Here is a 15,014-nt window from a genome sequence, read left to right as displayed (position 1 = left end):
TGTTTAGGGGGACTCGTTCCACTTTGGATATAAACCCCACAATTGTATAATTATTTCTGATGAACAGTTGCCTCTCCTTCGCTTCAAACATCACAGAAGACTATCTTAACTCTCTTGTTTATAATATAGGCCTTTTTAGTTCTGATATTTTACTGAATTTACTCTTGCCCTCTAAAAGGCAAGCCCACTTCTGGAAAACATTTTGGAATGTGACTTATTTTACAGAACGTTCACAGGCTAGAGAAGGAAGTGATTTATACATTCGGATGATCCCAAAACAATTTTGGGTTGGGGGCAGACTTGGTACAATTTCCTGGAACCCTCGTAATTCAGAAGTCTGTCTTTTTGACATGGCTCTTATTGCTTTTTATTTGTTATTTTGTGGAAATGGGAAGTGTTTGTTTTTTTAATAACCAGATCATATACTGGTTAGGAAGGAACTAAGAACAGTTGGAGAGGAGAAGAATTAACATAAAATGATACAATAATATCACTTAATATGTACATAATATGAACACAAATAAGTTTCAGTGACACAATATATTTCAAAATATTCTAGGGATATTTAGATGTAGTGGAACATAATGTGTAAGTACATTTCATTTTTTTCTTTGTAGTATTATGTTTTTATTAAACATTTTTAAGAGAAGAAAAGAAAAAAGACAGAAAAGGAAAAAATAAAGCACAAAATAGATAAACAGGGAAAAGCTTTAAAAAACTAGATTAAAAAATTCAGTATTTCATTGGCTAGCTTTAAATAACCAAATATACTAAATCACAAACCATTTATAAAATCTAGATAATATCAGCAATAATCAGTGCAGTATAAATCATAAAGTGAGATTAACAATTACAGTTAATTGTAGTTCTTATTGGGTTCTTTGTCCAGTCTAGGTTTAATTTTCTTGCAGAAAACAACCAACAGTCCAACCCTGAGACTCAAATAACCATTTTAATTAATCTTCCAAAAGATTCACTTTTGAAAAGCAAAGTTATTTTGGATATCTAGGCATACAACTTGAGTTTCATTAATTAGCCATTTTTCTGCAGAAAGAACAATATTGAATTTTTGATAAAAACGTAAAATAACTTTGCAGCCATTACCATATACATAGTTAAATCAATATACTTGGTGGCAGTGACGTGCAGTGAGGTTTATGGCTGGTGAGGCAAGCGGGCAAAAGCTGCCCTATGTCGTTTGGATGCCCCGCCGCTGTGTCCGACATAGAGGTGTCCTGCATCTATGGTGGACACAGCGCCGGTGCTTTTGGACCTTCACTTTCCGACTCTTCTCGCCACCGCCACGCTTCGCCGCCTTGCCACCGCCTCCTCTGATGAACAATCCTGCTGCTGCGCTTCTGCTTTCTTCAGCTCGGATGGAGCCGGGACACCCAAGCTGCTGGTGGCGGGAGACACCTGAGCGGCATGATCCCCCCACCCCAGCCAGCCCAGTCACCCCCCGCCTGACCTACTCCCCACCTGGCCGGCTGGCCGGCACATGACCTCACCACTCTCCTCCTCCTGACCTGCTCCCCGCCTGGCCGACTGGCTGGCACAAGACCTCACCACTGTTCTCCTCCTCCTCCTCATCCTCCTTGCTCAAGCGGCAGGGGGCTCTGCGGGACAATGGGGTCTCATTCCTCCCCCGGTGCAGTGAGCTCCAGCGGGCTAAACGTGGGTGTGAGGGGCCTGGCTCTATGGTGCCTCCTTGCTCAGTTACAGCTAGCGAAGAAAGAGGAGAGGAGGAGGAGAAGGAGGAAAGGGGGAGGGGAGCAGGATGGGGCTCCTGGTGGGGGGAGAGGAGAAAGGGAAGGGGGGCAAAGGGAAGGAGACATCAGACAGAGCCCCTTGCACAGAGCCGGGCCGAGAGGCGAGACCGAGGCGAGCCAAGTGGCTGCGGCTTCCAACTCTCATCCGCTGAGTCCTGCTCACTCCGACACGAGGCTCAGAACTGCCATTTTACCCGGACTACCCGGGCATGCCGCACTTGTTCCACGGATTGGCTGACGGAGCGCACGGCTTGGCCAACGGGCTGCTGGGACTCCACAATACCAAGGTGGCTGCAGTTGGACATAGCGGGCGGGCTGGCCAAAAGCTGCTTTCTTTCTTTTGCGGCAAAAGAAAGAAAGAGCCAGCCCACCAGCAGAGGTGGGTAAAAGACCCGCCTCTGTTGACGGGCTGCCCCTCTCTTCTCAAACAAGGCTGCCCCTCTCTTCTCAAACAAGCTGCCCTCCCTGCCTCTCTGACTCCTACCTCCTTCCCTCTCTTCTCAAACAAGCTCTCTCTCAAATTGAGAGAGGTCAGGCTGGGTTAGTTGCTGCCAGAGTCCCCAATGGATGACTCTGCTTAACTGTTTAAAAAAGCCTCTAAAAAATGGGAGAGAGAACCACGTGCCTCATCTACATAAGGAATTTTTTGGCTTTTAACCCTTGCTTAACTCTGCTCAAGTGATCATAAAGATAGACTAAATGAGGCACGTGGTTCTCCCGCCTCCTCCTGTAGAGGGCACTTTTTAGAGGCTTTTTTAAACAGTTAAGCACTAAGCAGAATCATCTACTGTGACTCTGGCAGCAACTACCTCAGCCTTTTTCCTTTTACATTTTTTTTTCTTTTCATGATGACAGTGGTGAGGCCCTGCCTCCCCTGTATCCCCTGACTGCACGTCCCTGCTTGGTGGGTATGTTACATTTAGTAATATATATTTTTTTAAAACAGCAAATTGGAAAAGGAATTCAGCTTTAAAATGTTTTATTCTATTAGGCATCATTTTCTAAAATTGTTGCGCTTATAATGTGGCCACCAAATATGGAAAACTGTTAACATTTCTAACCATTTTTAAAGAATGAGCTGTTTTAACAGCCACTGTAGAGACCAGAAGTGGAATAACATATCAATAATAAAACATCTTACGCCAGTTTTCTCAAAGTATAATATTTGGTGTGAATTTAACATCCCCGCCCACCCTAAATGTATCATTACTACATAGCAGCTAATGAATCTAAATCCAACAACCTTTAACTTGTTTGCATCCTGAGTCATAGTTCACCAACAATTGATAAAAAAAGTCCCAAATTTTATGTTATGAGGTTATCAAATTCAGACATGTGTTTAGATATTCCCCCATGGTTTTGCAGGGTTGTTTTTTTTACAGCTATATTCTTTATTTAAAGATGTCAAAACAATTTGGATGGTTGTGACCATTCCAGAACAGAAAAATCTAAAAAGGTTTTTTTTATTTTTTTTACTAATTATCTCTAGTAGATGATGTCTATACAATTTATACCTTTCCTTGACTATAAAGGATTTCAATGAGAAAAGTTAAACATGTCTAAACCAAGGCCTTGTTTTTGTACAGGAGAACAAAAAGCAACAAATGTAGTCCGAAATCAGTCAGATAAGCTCTGGGACCAAATTCGTAAGCAGTGACTGAAGACACAACATGATTCTCGCCCCTGAAGATGTGTTTTAATGATTTTATACTATAGAGACCTTTATTTTTGAGAAATGTTGAGACTCTGCCTTTGCTTATCTACCTGTTATTTACTGGTGCCTCCTCTTCTTTTCACAGGCGCTTTTATAAATTTTTGCAGCTGCTTGTGGGGGAGGAAGGTCAAGTCACACATTGGGCCATTGATGTTTTCCCCTTCTCTTTGTCTCTCTAGCCTTCTTCAAGGAGATTGGGCTTGTCCTGTGCAAACTGTCATACCACAACTACCACTCTTTGGCGCAGGAATGCAGAAGGAGAGCCCGTGTGCAATGCTTGTGGCCTGTACATGAAGCTTCATGGGGTAAGCAGCAGTTTCTGTCCAGCTCTTTCAGTTTCATGGGCAGCTGACCCTCAGGGGAAATGCTTATTAAGATTTATGGAAGGCCATATCCAACTCTGCTGGAGAAATCCCAGAGGAATAAAAATGCTTTTCTTGCTTGTTTGTTTTATGTGTTTGCAGTTGCATCTAGAGCTAAAAGATACAGGGGAATGTCAACAGAGAAATGGCATCCCTCTCTGTCACATTCCCTTCATATAATGTTTCAACAAAGCTACACTGAATACAAAACAGAACTAATTAACTGTTGCTATTGCCAGGTCTCATATAATACGAATGATAAGAAGAAAAGGAACTATTCTCCATTTTAAAGAATCCTTCAGTTAGAAACATTATCATAATAAATAAGCTTCCTTGTTAAATGCTGACAAATGAGAAATAATAAAAGAGACTAGTTGAGAGGGTCCACTTTTTATCATATAGAGACAAGAAAGTTTCAGAAGAGGAATGTCTTTGTTTTTATCCATGCACATATTGTTTGTTTATACCAAGGAGCCCTGGTGCACAGTGGTTAGAGTGCAGTATTACAGATAAACTCTGCCCACAGCCTGGAGTTCAAGCTCATGGTTGACTCAGCCTCCCATCCTTCTAAGATCCAATGAGGATCTTGATTGTTAGGAGCACTATGCAAATGTTCTATATTGTAAACTGCCCAGAGAGTGCTGTTAAGACCCATTGGGTGGAGAGAAAAGGAACAAAATTCACAATGGAAAGGGCTAAATCGATGCTTAAAAGTTTCTTTCAAAGAGTCTTCTTCAAAGCCTAAAAGTATGGTAAGCATCTTGCTGGTGTTCATATGCAATTCAAGGTAGGCTAATGTCTTCCTGATGTTGTGCTTTGAATGTTATTTTTGTTCCCTTGGACAACAGGTGGAACTAGAATGTGCTTTCTGCAATGCACCCTAATTCCCAAGTCATCCAATGTTGAGGTTCTCTCCAGCATCGGAGGCAGAAGCAACCTGATTGTTCTCTCCCTGATGTAAAAGGCCAAAGTTGTTTCTCTAGTTGCTCTGATCCTCTTTCTGGGAGATAGGAGATTCAATCTAATGAAATTCAGGTCATTTCATATGGACACTCAAAAAGTAGACCTGAAAGGAAGAAGAGACAAAAATGTTCAGTGACTTATTAATCCCAAAAGCTTTGGGAGGGGGAGCAGATCCTTGCTTTTTAATGTATTTTATTTTTAAACTTTAGAAAAACCTTAAAACAATTCTAACTGAAAACATTGGGGAGAATAAATAATAGGGTACCTTCCAGTGGATCTGAGGCTTAAAGTCACTCTACTGAACATTATGGTGTAATTTTGCTTATGGCATAATAGTTCTGATGGAGGCTGATAAATCTCCTAAAAGGAAGATTTATGAAATTTGATGTTTCTGTATTCTCATTAGGTGCCCCGACCTCTTGCTATGAAGAAAGAGGGAATTCAAACCAGGAAACGAAAACCAAAGAATATAGCTAAGACAAAATCATGCTCTGGTAAATATATTCAAAGAGTTTAAACAGGGATGAAGAATTTTCTATGGTGCAATTCAGAGGTGGTATTCAGCAGGTTCTGACCACTTCTGGACAAATGGTAGCGGGAATTTTGAGTAGTTCAGAGAACCAGTAAATACCATCTGTGACTGGCCCCGCCCCCATCTATTCTGTGCCTCCCGAGCCCCAGGGGATTTTGCAGTAACCTTCCCCCGGAGTGGGGAAGGAATGGAGATTTTACAGTATCCTTCCCCTGCCATGCCCACCAAGTCATGCCACACCCACCAAGCCATGCCCACAGAACCGGTAATAAAAATATTGGAATCCCACCACTGCAATTGTTCTAATGCAGGGTGTTACCTTTGCAGGTAATAATAACAATAATGCTGTTCCTATGACTCCAACTTCCACCTCTTCTACAAACTCAGATGACTGTAGAAAAAATGCTTCCCCAAGCACACAAACAGCGTCGGGGGTAAGTGATAAAATAAAATCCATACTTGCAAGTGGATATCCATTGCTCGTGTTATCTCCACTTTTATCTTATCTACTATTATAACAGTAATCTAAATAAACTGTTCTGTTTGTTAGCTGATACTGGAGTAGGAATTTCTCAGGAAATTGCCTATAAATGCAAACATAGTGTAAATCTAAAGTACTTTACAAACATCTTTATTAAAGGTTTGCTTTCAGGCACGTATCTTATTTATACTATATTGGATTATATATTATATTGTATTGTATATTATATATTATATTGTGCTGTATAATATATATTACATTGTACTAAGTTGTCTAGTAGACATTGGCTCTGATCCCAGGTGGGAAGATTCATAGGCTAAAATATTGTCCATGTACACACTCTACATCCTTTCTCTAAGCTGTTATTAAGAATCATTTGAAGTCAGCAAACCAAGGAGGGAATTCTCAGAAAATTATAAAACAATGTAGAGTAATTGTATTCATATGACATCTCACTCTCACTTATTCCTTCCAGAAATATACTTTTATTTCAATTAGATATATTTTTTAGCATCTGGTGGCATTCAGAGATGGAGACAATGGATCTTGCCATTCATTGCCCAGTACTTGAACCTCATACCATGTCCTTTTAGCTTAGTAGTAATTAGATCTCTCATACTGTGCTACTTTCTAATATTATCAAAATATCTGTTTATAAGGCTTTTGAAGCAAGAGAAGCCACTATAAAGCAATTTAACAAGATCCTATTAAAGTTACCGCTTTGTATCAAAACCAAGCATAATTTTGCAGAACAAGCTGTAAAATTTTCTGCAATGGGAATGTCTATCTAACTCAACATTAAAAATATGATTTTGAATTGCACATTTATTTCTACGAAGATACATTAAGTTGAGGATTTATTATACTTAAAAGTATCATTTGAATACTGTGTAAGAATTAAAACTTTCATATTAAAGATTAAAATGCTTTTCTTTAGATTCACTACATGAAGATATCAGGATATACAAGTAACTTTATTTTAAGTAGAAATATAATACATCAGTATAACGAAAACTAGTCTCTTCAGGTGACATTTAGCCTGTCCCAGATTTTTTTTAAAATGAATAGGTGAGAAATTTGTTTTAATTGTTTAGTAATAACCCACCCATGACAACCGCCTTTCTTTTTTACTCAACATACAAGAAAGTGATTATACAATAAATTTAACAAATTTAACAAGAATCCCAAAATCCAACTTAATTTTTTTTTAAAAAAAAAAACCACCTCCCACTAAAAAACTAAATCAGCCCTTTTGGGATTAATTTAAACCTTTAGGACTGTATTATGGGTGCTTTCACAAAATGACTGCAATGGAAAAACTTGACTTTTCACAAAATAGTTGCTACACAAGGTTGTTATTGTGGGGAAAATAGGGGAAGTATTATGTTCGATTCCTTGAGTTACTTATAAATAATAAAGATGGGATAAATATCTAATAAATAAATAAAATTACCTATGACTTCACTTAACCCTATATTTAATATATATTTAATATATTAATATTTTAGTAATATATGACAAATAATATGTTACATATATTAATATATATTAATATACTGTATTTTTCAGAATACAAGATGCACCTTTTTCCCTCAAAAAGAGGCTGAAAACCTGGGTGTGTCTTTTTTACTGAATACAGCATTTTTTGCCTTCTGAAATCCTGTTCCCTTTATCAAATGGCTGTGCATAGCCTTTAGGAGGCTTCCAGAGTGCTCCTGGGGGCTGGGAAGGGCAAAAATGAGCAACAATTGGCAGTTTTTTGTTCAGTTCCCCCCCCCAGCCCCCAGGAGCACTCTATAAGCCTCCTAAAGGCTATGCATACTGGTTTTTGGGGGGGGGGGAAACGGGCCCATTTTTGCAAAAAAGGGCCATTTTTTGCTCGTTTTTGCACTCTACAAGCCTCCTAAAGGCTATTCATGCCCTTTAAAAAAAAATGGGTCCATTTTCGGAAGGTCTGCAGAGTGCAAAAACTTTTTAAAAAAATTTGCCTCTTCAAAATCTTGGTGCGTCTTATACTCCAGTGCGTCTTATACTCCAGTGCGTCTTATACTCCGAAAAATATGGTAAGTAATATATTAAATATATATTACTTGTCACAAAACATCAATTTCTCACAAAGCAAATTATTTCCTTTCTGTTTGGAGATTATACATCACATTTCACAAAAAGCTAGAAACTTTTCTGTTTTTAAAATGAGAGTTCAGTACCTCATACCCTGATGATTTCTATCTGATACTTCAATAACTATTCTTAGAAAATTTGCTGGACTGAATTCAATGTAGTTCAAATATATTAAATATATATTAAATATAGATCTTAGGTAATTTTTATTTATTTATTAGATTTTTACTCCACTTTTATTACTGTATAAATCTCAAGTAGTCGAATATACTACTCCTTCCTTTTCCCATTTCCCCCACAATAACAACCTTGTGTGAGAGAATGACTGTCCCAAAGTCACCCAGCCTGGAACTAGCACTAGAACTCATGGTCTCCTGGTTTCTAGGCCAGCACTTTAACCAGTACGCCAAACTGGGTCTTTTTTCCCCTCCATTTGTTTTTTTCTTTTTCCATTAATTTCAGTAGGATCAAAATGCAGTTAGATTTCTCTGGATTCATTCCATTATTTTCAACATTTCTCACTTTTATTTGCTGCTACAATAATAAAATAATTAAGATGCCCTTAGCTCACATTTGTTAGATTAGAATTCCCTACAGGAAATCAGGGAGGAGATTTTCTAATTGTAACAAATGAAGAGGGAATGTTATCTACGTACCCTTTGACATAATCCAGAAAAAAAACATTCGTTCCTTGGTGGCTTTCATTAAGTGTACGTATTGATACAATTTAAACAATGAAAACTAGTCCGAGCTAGAAATATTTACTCAATCAAAGTATCAATGGTGAAGAGTATTTGATTAATTTACAGACTGAGCATGCAGTCTGAAATCAAAAGTGCTTTGTCTGGAGTAGATTGAGATGAGGCACAAGTTGGCTGAAGTCCTTTTCTACTAGAGAAAAAATCTTTCTTTTGGTTGACCCCAAGGATTTGTTGTCAGAAAAATCCTCATCTCTGGCCAAAACATGCTGGCAGAGAAAACAGAACTAAATTGAGATAGGGCAGGACCAGAAGAAAATAAACCCACATATAAAGCCCTCCCAGATTACAGACCCACACAGATTATTGGCACAAATGGAGGTCAAGCCAAGGGTAACCTTCATAAATTTCCAATGCACTGACCTCAGGGCACTGACTTTTCTCATACGTTCTGAAATTATGCCTATCCTGATAATACTGAAGCCAAGATGTTGCGCAACTGGACTTACCAAGCATTGGCTCACTTGGCTTCTAGACATTTTGGCCATGTGGGGGAAAAACGTTCTCATAAGAATTTAATGCAGAGATAGACTACTACACTTCAAGCCTCACTCATCTTCAGAAACCTATCTAACTATAGTATTGCTGAAAATTAGTAACATAGGTTCCAGATTCTTTAATGGAGAAAATGCAAAATAACTTCAGGTGTCATCTCTAAAAAAAAATTTAACATAAAAGAAAAATCAAAAGAGCTCCACTCAACTCTTTATAATAAAATAAAGCTCTCAGTTTTGTTCACGAACATCCTCTTATCCATATGGATCATAATTATTGCATGTATAGTGCATAACTGTAAAGATATACATATTTCACTTTGGTTAAAGTGCTCTAGTTTAGATATAAAGTTCTTTTAAATTCTGCTGCTGGTTTCATAATGGGACTTTTTTCTTTGTATTTTAAATGTATTGTGTTCAATGGTCTTTTGCAAACTATCCCCCATTCTGGTGACACTCAATTAAGAACAAATTGCTGAAGATAGAGCAAGATGGATTTGAAAGGGTTTTGTATTAGACTTCTCTAATCTGACAGCCACTGGAGGTGTGATATTCTTCCCATGTGTTATCCATTGTTAACAGATGTTCAAACTGGAGACTGGGGGATAATGGGAGAAGTAGTCCAATATAATTGGAGACGTTTGAGGAAAGCCAGCTATATTGCACTGTATTTTTTTGCCAATCAGAAAAATTCCAAATTAACAGGAAAGATTAAAAGATGATGTTCAGGACTGAATAGGAAGTTTTAGACACCAATGTTTTCAGTTCGTGGAAAAGTTGTTAATGGACAGAAGAAAACACATTCTTTTCTTTTCCTGGGATAGAAATGATTTATTACGTTTTTCTAGACAACAGTGCCAAAAGCCTTACTGAAAATGTGGAGATTCAGCAAAAATCCATAAAGACAACAATTATACTCAGCTGAAACTCACTTTAATTCACTCAAACTTTGAAAACTTTAGGAGGGTTACTAAGGCACAACCTCTTTTTTGTATGCAAGAAGGTAGGTAAATTTAGACTCAAAATGATCCCTGGCATCTGATTATGCCCATTTTAAAATAATCACCAGATTATGAACATCTTCCATTAAGGGCATAGGAGCAATTAGGAGGGGACTCTTCATTTACTATTTGTAAGAGCAAATAGGAGGAGACTTCATTTAGCAACTGTTCAAAGGTACAACGGCAGTGAAAAAAATAACTTACATCTGGTCATGCACTTATGACCATCATAGAAATCCCACAGTCACATGGACAAAATTTGGAGGCAATTTGGAAACTGGTACCCTGTTTCCCCCAAAATAAGACCTCCCCGGATAATAAGCCCAATCAAGCTTTTGAGCACATGCGCTAAAATAAGCCCTCCCCTGAAAATAAGTCCTCCCTGAAAATATTGCAACACAGCAGCAGTCCAGAGGTGACCACGCTTGTTGCCTCCTGCACCTCAAAAATAATAAGACCTTCCTGAAAATAAGGCCAAGCGCTTATTCGGGGGGGGGTCAAAAGAAAATAAGACCCTGACTTATTTTTGGGGAAACATGGTAAGAGCCAAGGTGGCGCAGTGGTTAAATGCAGCACTGCAGGCTACTGCTAGATCAGCAGGTCAGCGGTTCAAATCTCACCGGCTCAGGGTTGACTCAGCCTTCCATCCTTCCGAAGTGGGTAAAATGAGGACCCAGATTGTTGGGGGCAATATGCTGACTCTCTGTAAACCGCTTAGAGAGGCCTGAAAGGCCTATGAAGCGGTATATAAGTCTACTGCTATTGTAAGTATTTGTAAGGATTGCAGCATCCTGAGATCAAAAAACCTCTAATTCTAAATTCCTTTTGCAACCTTCCCAAGGTGCTACTGACAAGCAGAGTCAATGGAGAAGCCAGAGTCACTTAATGATTGCATGATTCACTTAATAATCATGGTAAAAAAGTCAGACACAACTCACCTAACAATTTCTTTGTTAGCGACAGAAATACTGGTGCCAAATGTGGACATAAATCAAGGACTGTCTGTAACGACTGACTAATGAAAGAAAAGCTGTCTGAATACCATCAAATCTATCTGCATGTTTAGCCCATTTAGTCTTGACCTCAGCCATGGCACCAAAAAAAATACATTTATAGGGATGTCCTCCTCTCTGAATACCACCTCCTGGGTGGGTTAGTTGCTGATTTATTTGCACCATTCTGAGGGGAATTGCCTACTTTGGGTATGGTAACATAAAAATTATTTGGGTGGTGGGTTAGGGAGGGGGAGTGGGTGGGACTTAGTCCCACTTCATTGCTTGCCCCAGTCTGGTACCTTAGATAGCTGCTTCTGGGAGTCTAATAGCAAATTGTGGGCTTGGTAGCAAAACGGTAGCTCATAAATAGTGAAATGTGAGCTAGCCATCTTAAAGAAGAAGCGGGGATTAAAAGAACTGAATTTGCAAGGATATGATCATTCATAACAACTCAGTATACACATTGTCTAGAGCAGTCAGTGTGTTTTTCCACTCCAGTGGCTGATCCATTATCCCAAGGTCAGCGTCCGGAATTTACACTGAAACTTTGTATTGAATATTCTCCAGGGTAGTTTGTAACCAGACTGATGATCAGTCACCTGCAGCTGCACACCAAAGTGAGCATCTGAGCAGTGGGAAAAGCAGCAGCACCAGCAGTGTGTGTGTGTGTGTGAGAGAGAGACAGAGACAGAGACAGAGACAGAGAGAGACACACACAGAGAGAGAAATAAAGAGAAACAGGTGTTCATTCTTTGGGAAATCCCTGTCCCACCTTTGTTGGAGATTACTTTTTATTGAACATTAAAATAATGTATTTTGTTTTTCTTGCTGCAGGCAGTTTCTTCTGTGATGTCCAACCGGGGCGAGAGCACCAGTCCCGAGACTAGCACACTCAAATATTCTGGCCAGGAAGGGCTCTACTCCGGTGTCAGCCTGACTTCCACTGCAGAAGTGACAGCTTCTGTGAGACAGGATTCTTCATGGTGTGCCTTAGCTCTAGCGTGAATTGGTGGCACATCAACGCTGGTGTGGATATTTGCCCTGGGCTGCAGCCAGTCATTTGCCCTTGCGTTGGATATTTTTGCCTTGATCAAGCAGTCCAAGAAGCTGTCGCAGTGGGGGCAGGGACATTTTGCCCATCATACCTGCTTCTAGATAACATTTCTCTCCTGCAAAACTGACTCTCCAAATCAGTCTGCAAGAGATTCATGGGAGTTGGAACTGCTTTTTTTAAAAACTCAACAAGGAGTGCCCTTCTGCACTATTCATAGATCTTCACCGTGACTATCTATGCTGGCCTTGTGTATTTGAGGATTGTGTCTTTGTCTCACTCCCACATGACCAACATCCAAGACCTGATTGATGTTGACATTTCCCCTCCTTTTTGTAGACAAAGTAGGCAAAGCTTACATTACAGTGGATAATGCAGTGTAGAAGAGCAATGCAAATGTGCATTTTGTCCATATGTGTAACTGCATATCTTGTACTTGACAGTTTCTGATCTTTATCCCAGGTCAGTGTTCTCAGCTAGTGCCTTCTGCTCTGTATTTTCTGGGTAGTTTTTCTGAAGTAACTTACCGTAAAGCCCAATGAAAACATTTGGTACACCCTTCTCAAGTTAGAACTTGCTAACAAGAACGTATACTAAAATATTTTCATTATCGTCTTTTAAGTATATACTGTGATGGAAGAGGTGCAGTGTCTATGATGTGACTGAGCTGTATCTAGCCAGTCAGAATTTGTAAACAGGGTAGCCTAAAAAGAGAGAGAGAGAGAGAGAGAGAGAGAGAGATCCCTTTTTCATATACACAATTTTCTTATGAAAAGTGCAATTTCTGTTGCAGCAATCAGTGTTAAATCATAAGCATAAGATTTAACCACAGTTTTTATACGAATGAATGGAATGAATGTAAACATTTTAACTTAATGGTACATAAATAATTTAAAAGTAAACAAGTTAAACTAGGCATCTTTATAGGGTTTTTTTTATTGCAGTAAAAATGTTTGGTGTCTGTGTTTCTGATTTTCAAGCAAAGGTTTCAAGAACAAAAGTTTTCTCAGGAAAAAAGAAAGATTGACCTGTCTAAGCCAGCCTTCCACAAAGCTCTTGGCCTCTAACCGGGTTGGATTGCAATGCCCAGAACTCCAACCCTCCATAATGGAAGACTGAGGCTGGTTGGGAATTCTGATAGTTCTAGCTAGGCCTATTGAGAAAGGCTGGCCTCTCTAGTCATAAGCTTTGATAGATACACAGTCATCCCTACTCTCTTGCCACCAATAAAGTATGTGCTAGAAAAATGTCCATTGCAATAAAATTTTACTACCTAATGGCAAAATATGTAAATACTTCATCAGAATTTTGAAACAATTTTCAAAGATTGGATGCAGTCTGTAGAATATAGGCTGACCTGTAGCTAGGTTGGTTTAGGTATTTTTCAAAGCAAAAGCCAATGTCGGGATGTCATGTGGAAAGTTGTTTTCACCAGAGGATTAAAAATAAAAAAGATTACGTGTTCTGTCCATATGTGATTTCTCTTTAATATACTGCAAAATAAAGGAGCATATTCAAGAAGCATCTTCCTGTGAGCTCGAAAAAATTTCAGGTAAGATTAAAAGAATATTCAGACTTGTTTCATTCATAAATGTAAATATTAAGTTTTCTTACTTGATCCATTTTGTCAACACTAAGGATTTATTGGTAGACCTAGACCAAAGTGGATGATTCAAGGATATGAAAATCTTTGTCCTGTTGCTAGTTACTAATTTCCAAATTCTTACATTTACGCATTGATACTACGGCAACAATCAAGAAATACTGCAATGTTATGCAGGCCAGGAAATCTGCTTATTTCTACTTTCCATTTCTTCTCAGTGGTGTGTACTGATAAAGAGACAAGCTTTTGTATAAAAGTTATTTCAATCCTGAGAGCTAAATTATTTTTTTTCTCTCTTAGTACAATTTTTCGAAGGTTTGTTATCATAAAGATAAAACAGCAGGACACTGTTGGGTGTGAAAAACTTAGATTTTTGTTTTTGTTTCCAAAACTTGTTCTTAAATCCCATGGTTTTGAAAATGTAGAATTAACAGCACTAGGAGTGAATTGCTGAAATTTCCAAAAATACCAGGAAGAGGGACTTCCAAGAACTTGAATTCCCTGAAAGCAAATCAAGGTTTATAGAATAGCATGTAAAGGGTATCCAATGTGCAGAGAAAGAACCACATTTATGGCAATCATCCTTGGATTTCATCTTGAAAAGAGTAACCTCAAACAATGTGAAAGCAACAATTTTTATAGATATTAAAGGGTACAAGATAGGAAATCATAGGAATCTGATCTGCTGGATAGTTTAGAGGAAGTCTATATTGAATCTTATACACCTTTCCCAATAATTTACCTCTCCATTACCATTTCTGTTTCTTGCTTTCCATTTTTAATAGAAAATATTCATTGCCAATGAACATTGCAACTTATTCAAATTAAAATATTCCATGATAAGTTGAGCAAACTGTAATCGGGGAGGGTGGCAGGCTTACATGGGCAGGCCAACAAAGTGAAATTGATAAGGCCATATAATACATGTTGTAAGACATTCTGTTCTTTTCCTGGCTTAGGGGAAGGTTTGTTTGTTTTCCAAGTATATTAAGCCTACTTGATGACCTATATTACAATTGGTGTGCACTTCTTATCTCACAATGGTGAACAAATGTCCCTATAGCTTTTGGAAAGGGTAATCGAAGAAGCTATTGTGGACCGCAAGGAAGGAGTGGAAGGGCTTTATGGTTTCAGGTTGCCAAACCTGTCTTACAATCTGTTTTCTTAGTG

General features: G+C 38.6%; 1 protein-coding gene across 1 annotated transcript in view; it reads left to right on the top strand.

Annotated features, from left to right (window-relative positions):
- GATA6 (GATA binding protein 6) overlaps positions 1–13,710 on the top strand; it is a 33,675-nt gene extending 19,965 nt beyond the window's left edge. The window contains exons 4-7 of the mRNA XM_087707188.1: positions 3,663–3,788; positions 5,215–5,302; positions 5,668–5,774; positions 12,025–13,710. Coding sequence (XP_087563314.1) covers positions 3,663–3,788; positions 5,215–5,302; positions 5,668–5,774; positions 12,025–12,195 — 492 coding nt within the window. The 3' untranslated portion in view covers positions 12,196–13,710. The remainder of the gene's footprint in view (positions 1–3,662; positions 3,789–5,214; positions 5,303–5,667; positions 5,775–12,024) is intronic.
- The last annotated feature ends 1,304 nt before the right edge of the window (positions 13,711–15,014 follow it).

The sequence above is a fragment of the Thamnophis sirtalis genome, unplaced genomic scaffold (genome assembly GCF_051295495.1).
Source record: "Thamnophis sirtalis isolate CommonGarterSnake01/CBP01778 unplaced genomic scaffold, rThaSir2_p1.2 scaffold_2, whole genome shotgun sequence".
Lineage (NCBI taxonomy): Eukaryota > Metazoa > Chordata > Lepidosauria > Squamata > Natricidae > Thamnophis > Thamnophis sirtalis.
Note: the sequence above shows the minus strand (reverse complement) of the source record. Positions and strands in the feature narration are given on the sequence as shown.